General features: G+C 55.1%; 1 protein-coding gene across 3 annotated transcripts in view; it reads right to left on the bottom strand.

Annotated features, from left to right (window-relative positions):
• The window catches only part of KDM4B (lysine demethylase 4B), an 82,751-nt gene that overhangs the window by 43,741 nt on the left and 21,119 nt on the right, over positions 1-17,891 (bottom strand). For all 3 annotated transcript variants that reach the window (XM_084794345.1, XM_084794346.1, XM_084794347.1), the window contains exons 3-6: positions 14,053-14,217; positions 11,449-11,624; positions 10,984-11,098; positions 6,158-6,351 (exon numbers count right to left, since the gene is read on the bottom strand). In XM_084794345.1, the coding sequence (XP_084650471.1) occupies positions 6,158-6,351; positions 10,984-11,098; positions 11,449-11,624; positions 14,053-14,193 (626 nt within the window). In that variant the 5' untranslated portion in view covers positions 14,194-14,217. The remainder of the gene's footprint in view (positions 1-6,157; positions 6,352-10,983; positions 11,099-11,448; positions 11,625-14,052; positions 14,218-17,891) is intronic.

Raw genomic sequence — 17,891 nt, 5'->3', positions numbered from 1 at the left:
CACTGAGGAATCTACACAGGGCATGGTCCATGCCAGCCAGGATCCACAGCAGCCAGGCTCTGGGAGGCAGGAGTCACTCACGAGTAAGCTACAGTGCCAGTTATTATCAAAAGAGCCACCTGCACCATTAGGCAAAGGAGGCAGGAATGGGAAGAGGGAGGATGAGCATGAGGGCATGAAGGAGGGGGCAGAGAGGGGGAGGAGGGAGAGGAAGGGAGAGGAACCTCTCCAACCAAAAAAGTGGGCCATATAGAAACCAAAGAGACAAATCCATAGGTCACCTCCCACCTAGCTCACCAGCTGGCCCAAGAGCCCAGCTCAATTCCAACTCCCCAAATGGAGGCAGGGGTGTCCCCACAACCAACTGCAGGTTAATGGCTGTCTTAGGCAAAGAATACAGACAGCTTTCTGCTCAGCACTGCTTACTGAGCTCTGCATCCCAGAAGGAAACTCTACGTGATGACAGAAAGGCAGGGACAGAGTCTGTTGAGGCCCTGAGTGAACCCCAACATGCACATAGTCTCCTGGCTGCTCTGACCCTCAGATCCTGGGGACACAGCTGCAGGACAGGGCCTGCCATAGCTGCCTTTGGCAGGGCCCAGCTGTGGAAAGGACACAGAGCAGGACGGCTCATCGAGCTAATGGGCACAGCCTGTGACTCAGAGCTGCACCCTGCCGTGTGCACCAGATTCCCTGAAATGGCCTGTCATCATCAGAGCGCCGTGGTGGCTAATGACACAGGGCTAATCTTGCTGTGCCAGGGGCCCCAATGCCCCAGTTCAAACTCAGGCATGCCACCAGCCTCAGTTAACTCTCGGGCTCCAGCCGTGGCTGAGATGTATAGCACAATCTCAATAAGCAGACAGCCAGAGCCATGGCATTTGGGGTGACAGAGCGGCTGTGGCCAGAGCAAGGCCAAGGGTCCAATAAGGAGGCTGCAGAGGCACCAGGCCAGGGATAACACAGCTGTCCTTTGCTAGCTTCGGTGTATCTGGACCAAGTGGTTATGCTGGCTGGAGTGCCAGCCTTGCAGGGCAGAGCTTTGATGCCAGCTGGAGAGCACCCCGGCTGGCTCTCGGTCACCATGCCATTTTTGGGGTCCCCTGGTTTCTAGTAGTCCTGAGGGGGGAGAACACACAGTAGCCCATGGACTGACTTTTCGCCTCACATGCTTACAGTGTCTGAGACAGGACAAGGCATGGACCAGGTTGCATCCCTGGGACAGAGAGGTCAAGGTCGCCATCGAGATGTGGACTGGATGGAGAAAGATCCCTTCCTGCCACATCCATACTTGGTGCACCAGCAACACAGCCACAGAGCTTGCTGGTAGTTTCTACCAGCACAGGGCAGCTACTGGGACAACTGTCATCCTTGGAGGAGGTTCCTTCTGCAAAGAGCTCTGTCCCCTAGGACAGCTGGGGACAAGCACCAAGACCAGGTGCTTTAGAGAAGACCGAGTGGCAGAGCAGGTACCAGGGAGGAGCCCCCACCCCCATGCCTGGTGGTGTCCCCACACCAAGAGGCCATTATGGTCACTGGCTTCAGGTCAAAGCTGGGGACAGCAGCAGCCCAGAGCCTTCCACAAGGAATCAGTCCAATTTAGACATGGTAAGGCACCTGCTCTCTCCGAAGTGCTGCAGGCCATGCTGGGAAGTGGAGAGCATCCACTTCACAGGTATCTGTCACACAGTGGAGACAGGACAGGGGAGGGCTCAGTGATAAGAGGCAGATGAGAAACAAGCATTGCAAGCTGAGCTGCCTCCTACTGGCTTGATCATCAGAGCGACCTGGTGGCCCAGCTGACAGCTGAAAGGAGCCATTCTGGCAGCTGTGCGGGGAGTCAAGCCTAGAGTGAGGCACAGGGGCCACCTTTGCTCCCTAGGATAGAGGCTGTACGGTACTCAGAAGCCAGTAATGTACCAGCTGGCACAGAGCCAAGCCTGGGCAGCTCTCCAACAGGTCCAACTGTCCTCTGGGGCCTTAGAAGGTGATGCAGATGACCTTCTCTAGGCTAGGCCAAAGGTTTGACTAACCAGTAGCCATAGGAGATTACACAGGGAGGAGGGGAGGTGCAACCAGGAGACCTGCAAGCACAGGCCTCCTCACTTCCCCACAGAGCTCTGCTGCACAGTGTGCCCACTCCTCCAGAGACCGCAGTGCAGGTCTTCAAAGTCTTTTGGCCCTGGATCACACCAGCCAAACCAATAACAGATACACAGAAACTCCAGAAAATACTGGGACCTGCAGATATCCTCATTCACCCAAACCCAGTATGGTGCTGAACCAAAACACAATACACAGGCTGCACCGGAGGCTCTGACAGGGGAACGTTCTAAGATTAAAGCATTCTGTTTTGCAGGGAAGCTCTTTAAACAGGAAAGTAAGCTACTCAAAACAGCTCAGGAAGTCCCTGAAATCAACCAGTTTCTTGAGGTCCCTCCCTGCCAGAGTGAGTAATAAAAGCTGAGCTCACAAAGCCAATCTGCCTGGAAGAGGCTCAGACTGAGGCATCTGAAAGGATGCTCTCCTACCTGCAGGCTGTGCACTGAGCTCCAGGTCCCCAGCTTTCTGAGCTGTCACTCATGCTTTCCTCACCAAGACCAAGGCCAGGCTCCACCAGAACTTTCTTTCTCTGAAGTGACCATTGTCACTGGCCCTGATGGCCTCCCCCAGCCACAGGCAGGATACAAGGAGGGGGGAATGGCCAGACCTTCACTCACTGTGTGAGAAAGGAGAGTAGTAAAAAAAGGAGCACAGTGCTATGAGTCATTTCTGCTCCTGTCTGTGACCCCTCACTCACTTGCCTGTCAGGAGCCCAGTAAGTCTCAGGGAACTATGCGGGGCTTCGGTGGTGCCCACATTAGGCTATGTCGTAGGCTCTCCACCTGGGCAGAGTGGATGTGTTTCTTTTTAGGAAAGTCTTGTTACACAACAGAGGGAGACAGAAGGGCTTAGCTTAACACACCCCCGCTAGGCGTGATGGTGCACGCCTTTAATCCCAGCACTCAGGAAGCAGAGGCAGAAAGATCTTTGTGAGTTCAAAGCCAGCACGGTGTACATAGTGAGTCCAGGACACAGAGAAACCCTGTCTCAAAACAAAACAAAACAGAGCATCCAGCGAGCAGCACCCAAATGTCCAAAAGGGAAAATGAGACAATTTCAATGGCACACCAGGGACCAGGCCCTGGTGTGGCGCCGACTCTAGTAGAGGCACAACCGGGATCCTATCTTTCTGGGGCCCAAAGCCTGGTGGGGAGAACCCAAGTCAAGCACACACTGGATCTGTGTGTTCTCAAGGACATGCAGGTCCCATACTGTCACAGTTAGCTTCAGCTATCAGTTTGACAAACCTAGAGCCCCTAGAAAAAGCCTACTGGCCTGTAGGGCCGTGTTTTTATTATGACTGACATGAGAGGTCCTAGCTCACTGACTGAGGGGTGGCGGGGGCCTGGGCCAGTGGTCCTGGGTGCTATAAGAAAGCAGGCTGGGTAAGCCCTAAGGAGTAGCCAGTAAGCAGCACCCCTCAGAAGTCTCTGCTTCAGCTGCTGCCCTGACTCCCCTCCATGATGAAGTGCCACTGGGACGGATAAACCAAGTGAGCCTTCGGGTTGCGGCCTTTACCACAGCGACAGAAAGCACAGTAAGCCCCTCCCTGCTGTGCGAGGGGCGAAAAAGTAGATGTTCATAGTAGGAGGCCCCTGTTCATGGGTGCCAGGGCCTCCCTCACCAAGACCAGGGCTGGGCTCTGCCAAAGCTTTCTTTTCCAAACAAGGGGCCATTGTGTTCACCACTAGCCCTAACGGCCACCCCCAGCCACAGGCAGGATAAAGGAAGTGGGATGGCTGGACCTACACCCAGTATGCGAGAAGGGAGGGCGGTAAAGGAGGGCAAACCAAGCAACCAGTGGCCCACTGTGTGGGTCCCTGCCACAGACAGCTCTCTGTGTGGCCCCATGTCTCACCAGCTGCAAGGCCATGAGGCCATGTACAGCCTGGCACCCTCAGACAACATGGCTCTCACTTCCCCTGTGAGGTGGTCCCCCAGGCCCACAGCTGGCTCACTAGCCCATCTCTCTGGCCTCACTGGCCACTCTGATAGTCCCTGGCAGCTCTGAGTAGCAGTCATCTCCTGAGTGCCCCAGACAAGCTGCGGTGCTGCTGGGTCTCATCCCAATCAGCCTCAAGCAGGGGCTGGCCTGGTTTGTTTGTTTCTTTCTTTCTTTTTGGTTGAGTTGTAGTCTCACCGTGCAATCCCCGGCTGGCCTGCAGTCTTTTTTATTCTTTACTCACATTTTCTGAGTGAGAAAGTGGGACTGTCTCCCCCACATCCTTAACACAAGGAAAAGCGCAGCCAAGGAACCCGTGATAGCAGGAGTAGCTAGAATGGGGTGGGAGCAGGGAATGGCTTCCTCTGTCAGGCGGGCGGGAGCGCCATCTAGTGGCCGCCAGAGGTGGGACTTGGGCCCTGGCCACCTTGTCCCAACACATCTCACACACAAATACACTCACCCACACCTGCTCACACAGGCCACTGTTGTGTGCATATGGGGACTTGGAGCAGAAGGGCTGTGGGCTCAGTCTGGATCGACGGATGTTAACTGGCCCTACAGGACAATGCAGCCACGAGGAGCCTGCCATTGGTCCTTACCATTGCCACACTGCTTCTCAGGGGATGCCAGGGCCCCAAGTACTAGCCACCATAGCTGCCCCCCACAGAGGTGACAGCTGAGCATCATGAGAGGAGTCGCCTGGCTGGATAGGTCTACACAGAGGATGGTGCCACTAGAGGCTGGGGGCCACACTGGGGGTTGAGGGCACAGACGCTGTCACACACCAGGCTTCCAGACAGGGACCCGTATGTTGAACTTATAGAATGGGGAGCAAGTGCACAGCTCAAACACCCCAGCAGGAGCCACAGTGACAGGATCTGGAAGCACAGGAGACAGGCCTCTAGGACTGCCTGTAGGGTCATCTTGCCCGAGCTACCAGAGGAGGGAAGACCTACTCTACTGTGGGCAGCACAACTCCTGGTTGAGGAGCCTGGTCCTGTCATGTGACCAGCTGCCTTAGCTCCTCCCTTTCATGATGGTGGGGGCAAACCCTTCCTCCTGTCAGTCACCTTTGTCAGAGGACTTTGTTGCAGCAGGAAGAGCAGCTAAGATCCAGGGCTGCAAAGTGCTGCCCACACACCCCTGACCTTCTCCCAGGACTGTGGGGGGGTCACCTTCCCCATGTACAGGGGACTGAGCAAACGGGGGCTGTCCTGGATCACCACCATCACCACAGAACCCTCCTAGGGCAGCAGGGCTGTCAGAGGCAGAAACTGGGAGATGCCTCACAGCCAGCTCTGTGGTGGGAGAAAGGGGACCCAAGCTAGGAACGCAGAGCCTCTGATGCCAGACAGCACTGTGCTAAGCTCTCTAAGGCCTCCAGGGAACCAGACACAAAGCTTATGGGAAACTACAAGGGAACAGTACTGGGACCCACAAGGCAAGAGAACGTCAGAAAGGGAAACAAGAGCATTCGGGTCACACCTTCTCGTCCAGCCCGGCCCGGCCATCAGGTGCAGGCTCAGCAGTCAGCCCTGTCTACAGCTGAGCAACACGGGGGACGCCTGCTGCTGGTAAGGTGTTCCTGTCACAGCTGGGAGACACCTGCTGGTGGTAGAGTGTTCCTGTCACACCCGGGAGACACCTGCTGGTGGTAGGGTGTTCCTGTCACATCCAGGGGCCTCAAGGAGGTGCTTGTCAGTGGAGGACAGAAGGGCCGCACTGTGCGATGCAGGGACAACTCAGGGGCACAGAGCCCTAGCATCCAGTATTCAGGGCCTGACTAGGAAGCTGAGTTGCCACCTTGTGCTCCAGGCAGACCACAGGAGTCACACAAGTGCCAGACACAAAGTACTCAAAGGGAATAACTGGGCTCCCTGCTGGTTGGTACCTCACTCAGCCTCCAGGTCCCACAGGAACCAATCCCTGTGATGTGGCCCTTGGTTCACTGCCCAGAGTGACAGGAGGACATGTGGATAACTGCTACAGAGAAGGCCAGGGTCCTGGGTCAGCCTACCTCCCTCAAGCTTGAAAGTTGAGCTGGAGGCACCCCACAGCAGCCCCTCGGCAACCATCAGATCTCCCCATCCCTCATACCCCAGAACTCACCAGGACTTGGGCTCGCCAAAGTGCAGGTAGTTGATGCTGTAGAGGTCCATGTCCTCTGTGTGCCAGGCAAACGTGGTCTTCCACATGCCGAAGTACAGGTAGGGTGTGTTCACGCCCTCGATGATGGTACCGCACTCACGCTCCACCATATCCAGGATGGTTCTCAAGTTGCCAATGTTCCACTGGGCCACGTCCTGTGGACAGTGAGTGTACAGTCAGCAGCGTCCTCCCAGGACATCTGTGCCAGCCTGTACCCTGGCTGCAGTCCCCCGGGGAGTAAGAGGACAACTGAGGTCTGTCAGCATCAGGTCCCCAGGCTCCATGGTCCTTCACAGAGGTCAAGGGGCCTAGGGTCATGGGCACACCAGAGCTGCTTGGGCTCACCCAGCCCTTCCTAGAACAGCACATTACACACAACAGTCTACAAGCCAGAACATTCCAAGGGACAACTGCAGCTTGGCAGTGACCGACCCAGAAGGAGGAAGGCAATCTCCATGTGAACCCACGCCCAAATGGCAGCCTTGCAGAACCCTGCAGCCACAAGTCCAGACAACTTCAGACGGACCCAGGCAGATGTGGATGGGGTCCGCACTTCCACCAAGCTCTCATCCAACGTTGCTAGCTGGAGCTAAGGCAAAACCAGAACCTCAGCTGCCTGCCCGAGACCACCCCTCGTCCCAGAGGCATCTCAGCATGGTGACCCTGGCGGTGACCAGTTCCTGCCAGGAGGCTGAAGGTCCAGGTCTGGAAAGCAGAAGCAGCTGAGGTCACGACAGTATAACAGCAAGAGGTCATCACGCACACCGACGGCCTTACTGCCCCGCCAGCCACCAGCATAGTCACCACATGGGACATGTCACAAACTATAGAAAAGGGGCCTCATGGAGAAAATTCATCCATGGCTGGGTCAAAAGTCCTCAATTCTGGGCCTCAGCTTCCCCATGTGTATCAGATTCTGTATTGCTTTAGGTGAGGCTAAAGCCACAAGCTTCCTAGGAGGCCTGTGGCAGATGTGGCCCAGGGTCCAGCCTTGTCAGCTGAAGCCTGGGCGTGGCCAGAGCCCTCCACACTGGCTGACAGGAAGTGAGGTGCAGGGGCATGCCAGAACATCTTGCTGGACTAAGCCCAGACTGATTTCACCTAGTACCACCCTGGAAGCATGGACAACAAAACTACAAGATGGCAGCACAAGACAGCTACTAGAGGACCGGGAGCCCAAGGCCAACAGAAGAGAGCACACGGCCACAGACCGGAGACCTCTCTGCCACCTGTAAAGTCACCTGGACCTGCAGGGGTTTGTAAAGCAAAGACGTCAAAAGACTGGCCCAGACCCCAGGCCCCAGAGTGCGCAGGCTTTGCCTAAACAGGGCACACGGCTGGGCAGTATGACCAGGACATGGCATGTCAGCACTCAGGAGGCAGGGGAGTCTGGAGGTCTACGTCCTCCTCACCTACTCAGCCACCGGGGCTCCAGGAGAAAGAAGCCTCCTGCAGAAGGACTTGTGCCACAGCCTCCACCTTAGCCACTCTCACTAGGCAGAGAGCTTCATCCACAGGTGAGGTGCGCACACACAAGCTGGGTCCACACACATTTCAAGGAAATGAGCCTCCAAGAAAGGATGTGGACGAGCCCTAAGGCTGCAGGGCAGAAGCCACGGGAAATGCTGTGCCATGATTCCAGCCCTGCGACGTTTTGAAAAGGAGCGAGAATGAAGGTGGGGAGTGCTTGGCATCTCGGCCTTGGGCAGGGAGGCCAAAGGACTGTAGGATCTCAAGTGAGTCATTTTACTTTATTTTTAAGTGTGTGTGTGTGTGTGTGTGTGTGTGTGTGTGTGTGTGTGTGTGCGCGCGCGCGCGCCCACAGGAACCAGAGGTATCAGATCCCCTAGAGCTGGAGTTGCAGGCAGTTATTATGTGGGTGCTGGGAGTAAAACCCAGGTCCTCTGAAAGAGCAAAAATACTCTTAACCACTGAGCCATCTCATCAAAACTCAAGCTGAATTTTCTGCTCTACTTTGCTGTGAATTTAAAACTGATCTTAAAACAACAACAAAAAAACCTGTCTATTTTTAAGAACTTTTGTTTTACATGTATTTATTTTGTGTGTGACATGAGGAGTCAGAGGACAACGTCAGCTTTGCCTAACCCTGTGCATCCCGACGATCAGACTCAGGTCGCCAGGCTTAGTGGCCAGCACTTTTCCCCATTGAACCATCTCACCAGCTTTTTTTTGTTTTTGTTTTTCGAGACAGGGTTTCTCTGTGTAGCCTTGGCTGTCCTGGACTCCCTTTGTAGACCAGGCTAGCCTTGAACTCACAGAGATCCGCCTGCCTCTGTCTCCCGAGTGCTGGGATTAAAGGCGTGCGCCACCACACCCGGCTTTTTTTTTTTATAATAAATGAATAAGCACAGCCAGTACTGACCTAGAACTCCCTCTGGCACCCAGACAATCCCCTGCAGTAAACATGTCTCCAGCAGGCAAAGCTGGGCCACTGGGCTCTCCCCACTGGGCTCTTCCTACCGGCCTGGGTTTGGGCCCAGCTCCTAGCATGGCAGGGACTCACTTAGCATAAACTGAGGACTGAGGGCACTGAACTCAGGACAGGGGACAAGGCCAACGCTTCCTAACTGTGCAATCAACAACAGGTTCTTAAATGTGTTGCTGAGAAGGAAAAAAAAAGATTATGTGGACTCTACCAAGCAAGGGCACCTCCAAGATCCCGGCACTCAGAAGGCTGAAGCAGGAGGATCCCAGGCTTGAGGCCAGCCTGGGCTACTCAGTGAGAGCTTGTCCCCAACAGAAAGTAGAGTATGACTCCGACTTAGAGCACTTATCCAACGTGCGCAGGGAAAGAAGACTGTAGAGACAGACAGCTCACAGAGCAGAGACAGACAGACTGTAGATGGCTGGTGACAAACTCACATCCAGTATATATAAAAAGCCCCAGGCCGGGCATGGTGGCGCACACCTTTAATCCCAGCACTCAGGAGGCAGAGATAGGTGTATCTCTGTGAGTTCGAGGCCAGCCTGGTCTACACAGTGAGTCCAGGACAGCCAAAGCTACACAGAGAAATCTTGTCTCGGAAAAAAAAACAAACAAAAAAAAAAAAAAAAAAAAGGAAAAAAAAAGCCACAAAACTCAGAGATCTAGAAACATGTTCACATGGCTAAGAACCCAAGAACAGAAACACGGATAAAGTAGCAAGCCCAGAAGGTACTGAACACTGCGGGGACAGGAATCACAACGCAGTAGTGCCCTTCATAGCTAGAGTTGGGGAAGCAGGAGCTTCTGAGGGGCAGCTGAGAGCAGACCCACCCAGAGAAGCAGAGCCCTCGGCCACATGGACCTGAACAGCACACACAGCTACCTAACCTCTGGGAGCCCAAGCAGGGCGTGGCCCACACCTGATAGTTGGGGACATGCTGGGTGGTCCCTCCACATGCTAGTGTGCAGGGACCCCAAGAACATGGAGAATCAGACACAAGAAGCCACAGTATGGGACACTAAAATTAAACAGAAGATGACCTGACAGAAGTAGATTCCTAGATGTCAGTCTTAGGAGGGATGAGTGACTGTTCGTGGGGCTAAGTTTGTTTTCAGGAGTGATAGGCAAAGCTGTACAGCTCAGTGGGTGCACCAGAGCACAGTGAACCCCATGACTCTAACTGCTGTGCTGTGAGGCTTGTCAGCTATACCCAGGCAAACTGCCTTGAGAAACAATCACAGACACTAAGGGAACTCGAAGTGAAGGTGCCTGCCACCAAGCCTGGTGACCTGAGTTCAGAGTCACATAGAGGCTGGACACATATGCCTACACACACACACACACACACTCAACACCAGAGAGACGACTCAGTGAGTGGGAGGCCTTGAGCCCACCTCCTACATAGAAAGCGGGGTATACCCATAATCTCAGCCCTGGACAGACATGGGGGGTCCTCTTGGCTTACTGGACGGCCAGTCTAGCCTAATGGGTAAGCTCCAGATTCCATGAGATGCTGTACCAGAAAACAATGCAGGGTGAGGGGCTGGGGAGATAGCTCCGTGCTTAAGAGCCTGGCTGCTCTTCCTGAGGACCAGGGCTCAGTTCTAGAGCCCACATGGAGGCTCACGTCAGCTGTGCTCCAGCGCCAGGGGATTCAACACACACACAGGCAAACTACTCACACACACAGAAAACCACATATAAACACATATAAAACAAGGTGCTAGGCCAGGTAACCCCTTGAGGTTGAGGCAAGTTTGTCTACACAGTGAGACCCTGTCCCAAAAAGCAAGGTAAACAGGGCCAGTGTCTGAGAAACACAGTTGAGATTATCCACTGACCTCTTATGCACATGCACACTCGCACAAAATGTCAACAAAAGAACCTTCCAGCAGCATGCAGGGAGGTGTTAACGCTGACTCGGTTCTGCCCTGGGCTCCTGAGGTAGCCCCTTGAGCTTGACAACTGAGCCTAAACAGTACAGCCACAGATGAGCACTGGCCAGGTAAAGGTGGCAGGTGGCAACAACAGGCTGGGTTCCTGCCATGGGCTCCCAGATCTACACCTCAGCCACCCCCACTGAGGTGGCCAGGACCTCAAGGTGAACACACAGGTCAGAATGAGGCAGAGCCTAACAGGCCCAACCCCCACAGAGACTCCTGTCCAGTGTGCCTTCTGGGCCAGAAGCCAGAACAGCTCCGCCAAGCAGTATCCAGGACCCCACAGGTGGAAGCCACTGGAGTCAGGGTGGTCCTAAGCAAAGAGGGACAACCATTCACCGCCCATCCCCGGAGCCCACAGTGTTGGCCAGGCCTATGGCGGGCACTCATGGGCACTTACGTCATCATACAGGGAGCCACTGATGTCAGCCCCGTAGATGGGTGAGACAAATGTCAGGTTCTTCCAGTACTTGCGTTCCAGGTCGTCAAAGTCCTGATGGCGCGGGGTGCAGTACCTGGAGACAGTGCAGTGCTCGGGTTGGGCTCTGGGCGGAACAACACCCTCTAGCTGCCTGAGAACCCAACCCCAAGGCCACAGCCGGATGTGGCAAGGAGGGACAGAGTTTCAGGAACCAGGGGCAGCTGGAGCAGAGAGCATGGGGACCATGTGTCTGCGCACAGTATGACGGAAAGCCTCAAGATGCGTGCAAGCAGGAAGCATGGAGGCCCTCCACTGAAAAGCTCCCTTCAGGCCACATATAGGACAAGGGAAGGCCCCTGGGGAGAGAGACAGGGCCCGGGTGAGGGACTCTGCAGCCCCAGCTGGACCTAAAAGAAGGGGATCAGCGCAGCAGACAGCACGCACTTGTCACTGTTGGCCAAGCGGCGGTACTCCCCCACGGTCATAGCCTTCTTCTGGATGTTATACTGCGTGAAGAGGCCCGACTGGCCCGTCACCACCTGCTGGATGGGTGCTGGGATGACCACATCATCGATGTCGTCATAAGTCTGCCGTGGCTTCCACTCCTTGGGTGGGATAATCTGTGGGGCCAAGAAGGGTGTAGGTGATGTAGCTCCCAAGGGCAGGATTCCAGGTTCCCCAAAGATCTAATTTTCCCAAACCAGTGCTGCCACACACAGGCACCACAACTGTGACAGTTGTGGCAGCCAAAGTGGCAGTTGGTCCCCACTACAGCAGAAGAGACAGATAGACACAGACACACACTGCTAGAAATGACAGAAGGGAAGCTGCACCTGCATGCGGCTGTGGTAGGAGGACGGTGGTGGCGCACGCCTTCAATCCCAGCACTTGGGAGGCAGAGGCAGGAGGATTTCTGTGAGTTTGAGGCCAGCCTGGTCTACAGAGTGAGTTCCAGGACATCCAAGGCTACACAGAGAAACTCTTGTCTTGAAAAACCAAAAAAAAAAAAAAAAAAAAAGAAAGAAAAGAAAAAGAAAGAAAAGATAAAAAGATTTGCTGGTTTCATTTGCAGGGGCTTCAGCAGAAGCCAAGAGGATAGTCTATGATGGCCACACACAACAGCCTCTCTGGTGGAAAGGTGCTGCAGGCAGGGGAAGGGGACTATAGCAGGTCACAGTCACCCAATTTGCAGCTATGGGGGACAAGGAGGTGGAGGGAACTTGCAGCTTAGCAGATGAACCAGCTCCAGAGCCTTCTTGAGATGGCAGTCTCCAGCTGAAGCTGGGGACAGTGTCTGCTGAGCAATGGCATCCTCAACAAGAAACCCAAGGTCAAACCCAGAACTGCAAAATGCATGGAAGCACATCTGCAGGTGGCACAGCTGGCTGGGGGCACACTCACTGGATAAGGACATTTGCTCTGAAAATGTGAGGGCCTGAGTTCAAATCCCCAGGCAAGAGCTGAGCGTGTGGAGACGGGATGGACACAGGTCCCTGGCAGCCAGCCTGGCCCTACTGGTGGGCTTCCAGTTCAATGGGACCCCGTCTCCAGGCAGAGGGGAAGGCAGTGACACAGGAAGGCACCCAACACCCTGCTCTGGCCTGCACATGCACGCACCACATGGGCACACACCTGCACACCTGTGTCCCCACGTCCAGACAGAAACAGAGTGAGAAGAAGGCAGTAGCCAGCTAGCAGTGCCCTTACCTGATAGGAGGAAAAGTATGAGGTGCTACTAAGTGTTTCAAGGCCAAAGCAAGCATGAAGGACACCTGATCAACATAGCAGTGGGGCCAGGGAGAGTAGACACAGCCTAAGGCCTGTGAGCTTGTGTCCAGGCGCCATCCAGCCCGCTGTGTCACCTGCTCTCCTTGGGCCTTTGCATGAGGAACTTCAGGAGAGGACACTGCATGACAGCTCTAGAAACGTGGGAGTGGACACGGAGGGCAGCAGAAGGCATGCCTGCCTCGGAGGCATCACTGCCCTAAAGGGCAGCTTTTGGTCTTTGCTGGTTCATTTAGTGTGTGTGTGTGTGTGTGTGTGTGTGTGTGTGTGTGTGTGTGTGTACATGAATGCACACGTGGAGGTTGGAGGACAGCTCGCAGAAGCTGCTCCCTCTTCATAGAGTATGGTTCCCGAGGACTAAGCTCAGGCCACCAGGCTTGGTGGCACTGTTACCTACACAGCGCCATTGTCTGTCTGGGGATGAGGTTCTACTGGCTCCTGGCACCTGAGGGGTTTCTGGACTGTCTCTGGCACTCTGAGGGTGCTGGCTGAACTCCAGAGAACCAGGTTCTAACAGCGTGATGGCTGAGTGGGGACCCATCAACAGCACTCTCAAACACGCAATCACAAATTGCTCCAGGTATCAATGGGCCAGGTGTGAGGGTGCTGGCCTGCCTGCCTGCCTGGCACCTGGGAGGCTGAGGCAGGAGTTCAATATGGGCTCAATACCATATTGGATGGTTTCAGAAAAACGGAGTCCTGAGGTTAGTGTGCCTTTCCCCCACAGTGCAGGGCCCCAGCACTGAAGAGAAACAAGAAATAAAGCAAGAGACAAAGAGCTGGCTCAGCATTTGGAGCCCAGCACCCCGTCAGGAGGCTCACACCTGCCTGTGGCCCCACACCTCTTCTGGCTTCCACATGTACAATACACATGTGCACATTTATACAGACAAGGATTTTTTTAAAAGGAAAAATAGATATAAGGTAGCCCCAGTAACCTTCTGTAGGTGTCAGTATACACTACTATGCAAGGCCTTACACCTACACACACACACACACACACACACAAAATCAGGAACTGCAGATGTCTCCTGGCACCACCACCCCTAGGCACCAGGTCCCCCTCCACCCCTAGGCCTAGAGTAGCCTTGTCCCTCACAGCAGCAGGCTCTGTGTCGCACCCAGGCTGGGCTGCTCAACATGTACCTTGACTTCGTCCAGGTACCCCCACAGAACCCAGTGCCTCTGAGAGTTTAAGAAGGAGGCTAGAGAAGCATCACATGGCATCTGGGCAGAAAGCAGCTTGGGAATGGCGTCACGCACCTTGGCCAGGCCAGCGCGGTGGGCGCCCTGCGACTCAATGTAGGCCACGTATCTGTTGAAGTCCCTGAACTCATCCATGGTGGGGCGGAAGGTCATGATTTTGCAGCTGGGGTTCTGGGCGCTGTGGTCCTCGGACCCCATGGCTGCAGCGAAGCAGAGCCACACCTGTGGGGAGGTAAGAGCTGTCAGAGTAGCCAGCAAGCCATGAGGCCCCATCACTCCCACCAGCCAGAGTTACACCAGCTGATAAACACATAGGCACCCTCCTCCCTCCAAAGCTGACGGGGTCCCAGAAGCTGTACACTTTCTAATCGGAGGCCCCTGGAACCCAGCATTGCTCAGCAGGATCCTTCTCGTGTGGACCTTCTGGCCTTGGGTCACCACATCCACCCAGGAGCCCTGTGCACACATGAGGATGCCCTGGGCTGGCTGAGAGTGTCCCATTTGTGTACAGGGCCAATTGTTTACAGTCTGGAGTGCATCCATCAAGCTACTCACGGAGGCCTGGAGCAGGAAGGCAAACCCAACCCATCTGAGGCAGCCCAAGCCATGGCCAGCTCCGACCAGCCTGTGCTAGAGGATGGCAGGACAAGCTGTCCTTCCTCTCAGCCAGGTGACCTCTCCTCACTGGGAAGCCACATGGCCTGCAGCTCAGGATCCAGAACGGGCTGTCAGAGTCCTCTCCTCCTAGAGAACCCTGAGATAGTCCCAAAGTGGGTGGGGAGAGCAGCTCCTATGCACTTCCCAGGGTGGCCACCAGGCCCAGAAATGGAGTGCAGGGCTTGGTAACAGAGGAAAGCTGGGCCAGGGGTTGGGGCTCTATTCAACATAGCCCTCAGAGTCACAGTGACATGTGTGACAGGAGGGACAACAGCCCACTGGGCAGGGTGCACATGGTTTAAAAAGAGAGGCTGCCAGATGCTGTCCTCCAGGACACCAAGAGCAGACCCTACAGACTAGAAGCTATCTTGCTGGTGATCTGAGCACACCCCCGGGGTCTCAGGGCCATCACTGCCCTACCAGCCCCACACCAGTTGCTGAGCACCCCGCCCCCCACGCCCCCCACCCCCGGCCACCCTACATACAGAGGATGAGAGCTGGGGAAGGTGGTGCAGAAGGAACATCATGCTCTCAGGGACTTCACAGCCTAGAAATCAGCAGCCTCAGTTTTAGGGTGAGCAAGTGGGAGGAGCACAGGAGGGCCCCGAACTACCAGCTGACCGCAGCCCTGACCATGGCCCTCCTCCACTGCCTCACAGGCCACCCACAATGGTGAAGCACTGGGCATCTTCTGTGGGCAACGTGAGGAGCACACAGTTGCTTCTTCTATGATACACTGCTGAGCCCTGGGCCACAGGGTGATCCCAGGGCCTGACCACCAGGAATCGAAGTCCTGGCTCCCCAGCACTCACCACCTCCCTCTCACATAGGCTCTCCTTCCTGGGACTGCTGTCCACCTAGCTAGGGGTAGCACACAGCAGCCCTCCCTCCTCTCTGTTTCTTGCTCAAAGTCAGCATGGCCATGGTATAGCCAGATTGTCAGCAGGGTCCTGTGTGGGCAGCTGTGATGGAGACGAGACCTGAGGGCTGTGCTCCATCAAGGGGGCACTGCAGACCCCACACAGGGCACTAGTGATAAGGAGAGCACAAAGCACTATGTCCTGCAGCACACAGAATACAGGCAACCTGCTGGCCACCTAAAGGCGGGAGGGCCAGGACAGAACAGGCAGTGCTGTCCAAACATGTGTGTATGGAGGTCAGAGGGCAACCTGCAGGACTGAGTTCTTGCCTTCCACCATGTGTGACCCAGGGAGCAAACTCAAGTTGTCAGGCTTGACAGCAGGTGCCTTGACCTGACAAGGACTTGGGATCTTGAAGGTCCCAGCTGCAGAGAATTAGCAGAGGGCCAGGGCCATGCTGACCCCTCAGGCTATCCTCAGGCTATCCTCAGAGGCACAGAGGAGGTGTGGACCAGGACTAGTCCTGGCCATGGAATGCCACTCCCAGGAGAATCCTGACCTTGCAGCTGGGATTCTTTAGATGGGCATGGAGATGAACACAGGGCCACCTGGGCAGTGTCATCACAAGGGAGGCAGGGAGATGAGGGGTCACGTCCCACTAGAAACTGGACAAGCTGGAAGTGGAGTGCCACAGGATCCCAGGTAGGACAGGCACCTCACTTTCTACCACAGATGCACCATGGACTTGGACACTGAGACTCTCCATATGGGGCAGAACACACCATGCTGTAGCTACTAACTACAGCAGCCAGTGGGGATGCGCAGAGATGGGGGTCTCAAATGCCCCTGGGACACGTGCCTGTCACCCTTGATGGGCCTAGCACAATGTGTTCCAATGCCACTCATCTTGAGAACGTGGGCTAGGCAGAGGTAGAAGCCTCCTATCCAGCCTAGGCTTGGGAAGAGAGGACATCTAGCCAACCAACTGCCAGCTCCCAAGCATGAAATGCAATGGCTCCACCTAGTGGCAACAGCTCCTTACAGCCCACAGGGAAAGCACTCCTTACTGTCCAGGGACACTTGTCAAGACCAGAGCTTTCAGGCCAAGACTGGCAGTTGCTAGTGGCCTGTTCCCAGACTGTGGCGTGCCATAGGGTTTGCACATAGAAGGTCTCTGCAATGGTTGCTGCCTCAGTGGAACACTGTGTGGCCAGACTATCCTATCACCTGCACACATCTGTCCCACCCACATTTAATCCCTAGGTCAGAGTCCCTAAGGCCTGGATTAGGGAAATTTGGGCTAGGCTCCAAGGGCCCCCAAGAGGGCAGGTGACAGCTCTTGGCTCAGCCACTTGAAGCACAGCAGCACATCAGTACTATGAGGCCAGGACAGCACAGGCTTTGCGCCATGGGCAGTGTTCTCAGGAAACACAGAGCCAGGAGCCTGGTAGGCTCCTCACAAACAGCACTAAAGACATCAGTCCTCAGGTGTCCAAGGATATCTTCCCAACCCCTCTTGCTCCTGAAGGTCCCTACCTCTGGAGGTCTGACACCTCAGACTCCCTGCTGAATCCCAGCTGGCCATGGGCCTGGGCCACCATCTTGAAAGGTTCCAAAACTCAAGCTCAGTCCCAGCAGGAAAGGGAAGTGGCCACAACTCCCTGAGCCTGGTTCTGGGGTATGGCTGGGCCCAAGACGGGGTGCCCTGCAGCTCCAGAAACCACCTAGTAGAAGGAAGTACGTTCCCTGACAGGTCCCACCTGCACAGGGCCCAGGGCAAGGGGAGAGCAATTTGCCCCTAGAACAATGTCTGTCCCACTCTTTTTGCTCCCGCAGCTGTGTGACCCCTCAGCACAAGATGGCTCAATGGTTAAGAGCACTCTCTGCTCTTCCAGAGGTCCTGAGTTCAATTCCCAGCAACCACATGGTGATTCACAACAATCTACACTGGGATCTGATGCCCTCTTCCGGCATGCAGGGGTACATGCAGGCAGGACACTCATACATTTAAAAAAAAAAAAGATATTGTCTCTTTTCAGGCAGGCAGTGGTGGTGCACGCTTTTAATCCCAGCACTCAGGAGACAGAGGCAGGTGGATCTCTGTGAGTTCGAGGCCAGCCTGGTCTACAAAGAGAGTCCAAGATAGCCAAAGCTATACAGAGAAGCTCTGTCTCAGGGGGTGGGGGGTACGGGTGGGGAAATATAGATAGATAGATAGATAGATAGATAGATAGATAGATAGATAGATAGATAGGCTGGCAGAGAGAATGAACGCTGAGGGCATCCCCTGGTCAGCTGGAATGCATGAAGGTGGGGCTGACAGGACCTGGGAGCTGTGGCTGGTGGGCTTGGAACTTTGTTCTTTAACTCTGGAGATGT

The sequence above is a fragment of the Acomys minous genome (assembly GCF_964271855.1).
Source record: "Acomys minous genome assembly, chromosome: 9".
Taxonomy (NCBI): Eukaryota; Metazoa; Chordata; class Mammalia; order Rodentia; family Muridae; genus Acomys; species Acomys minous.
Note: the sequence above shows the minus strand (reverse complement) of the source record. Positions and strands in the feature narration are given on the sequence as shown.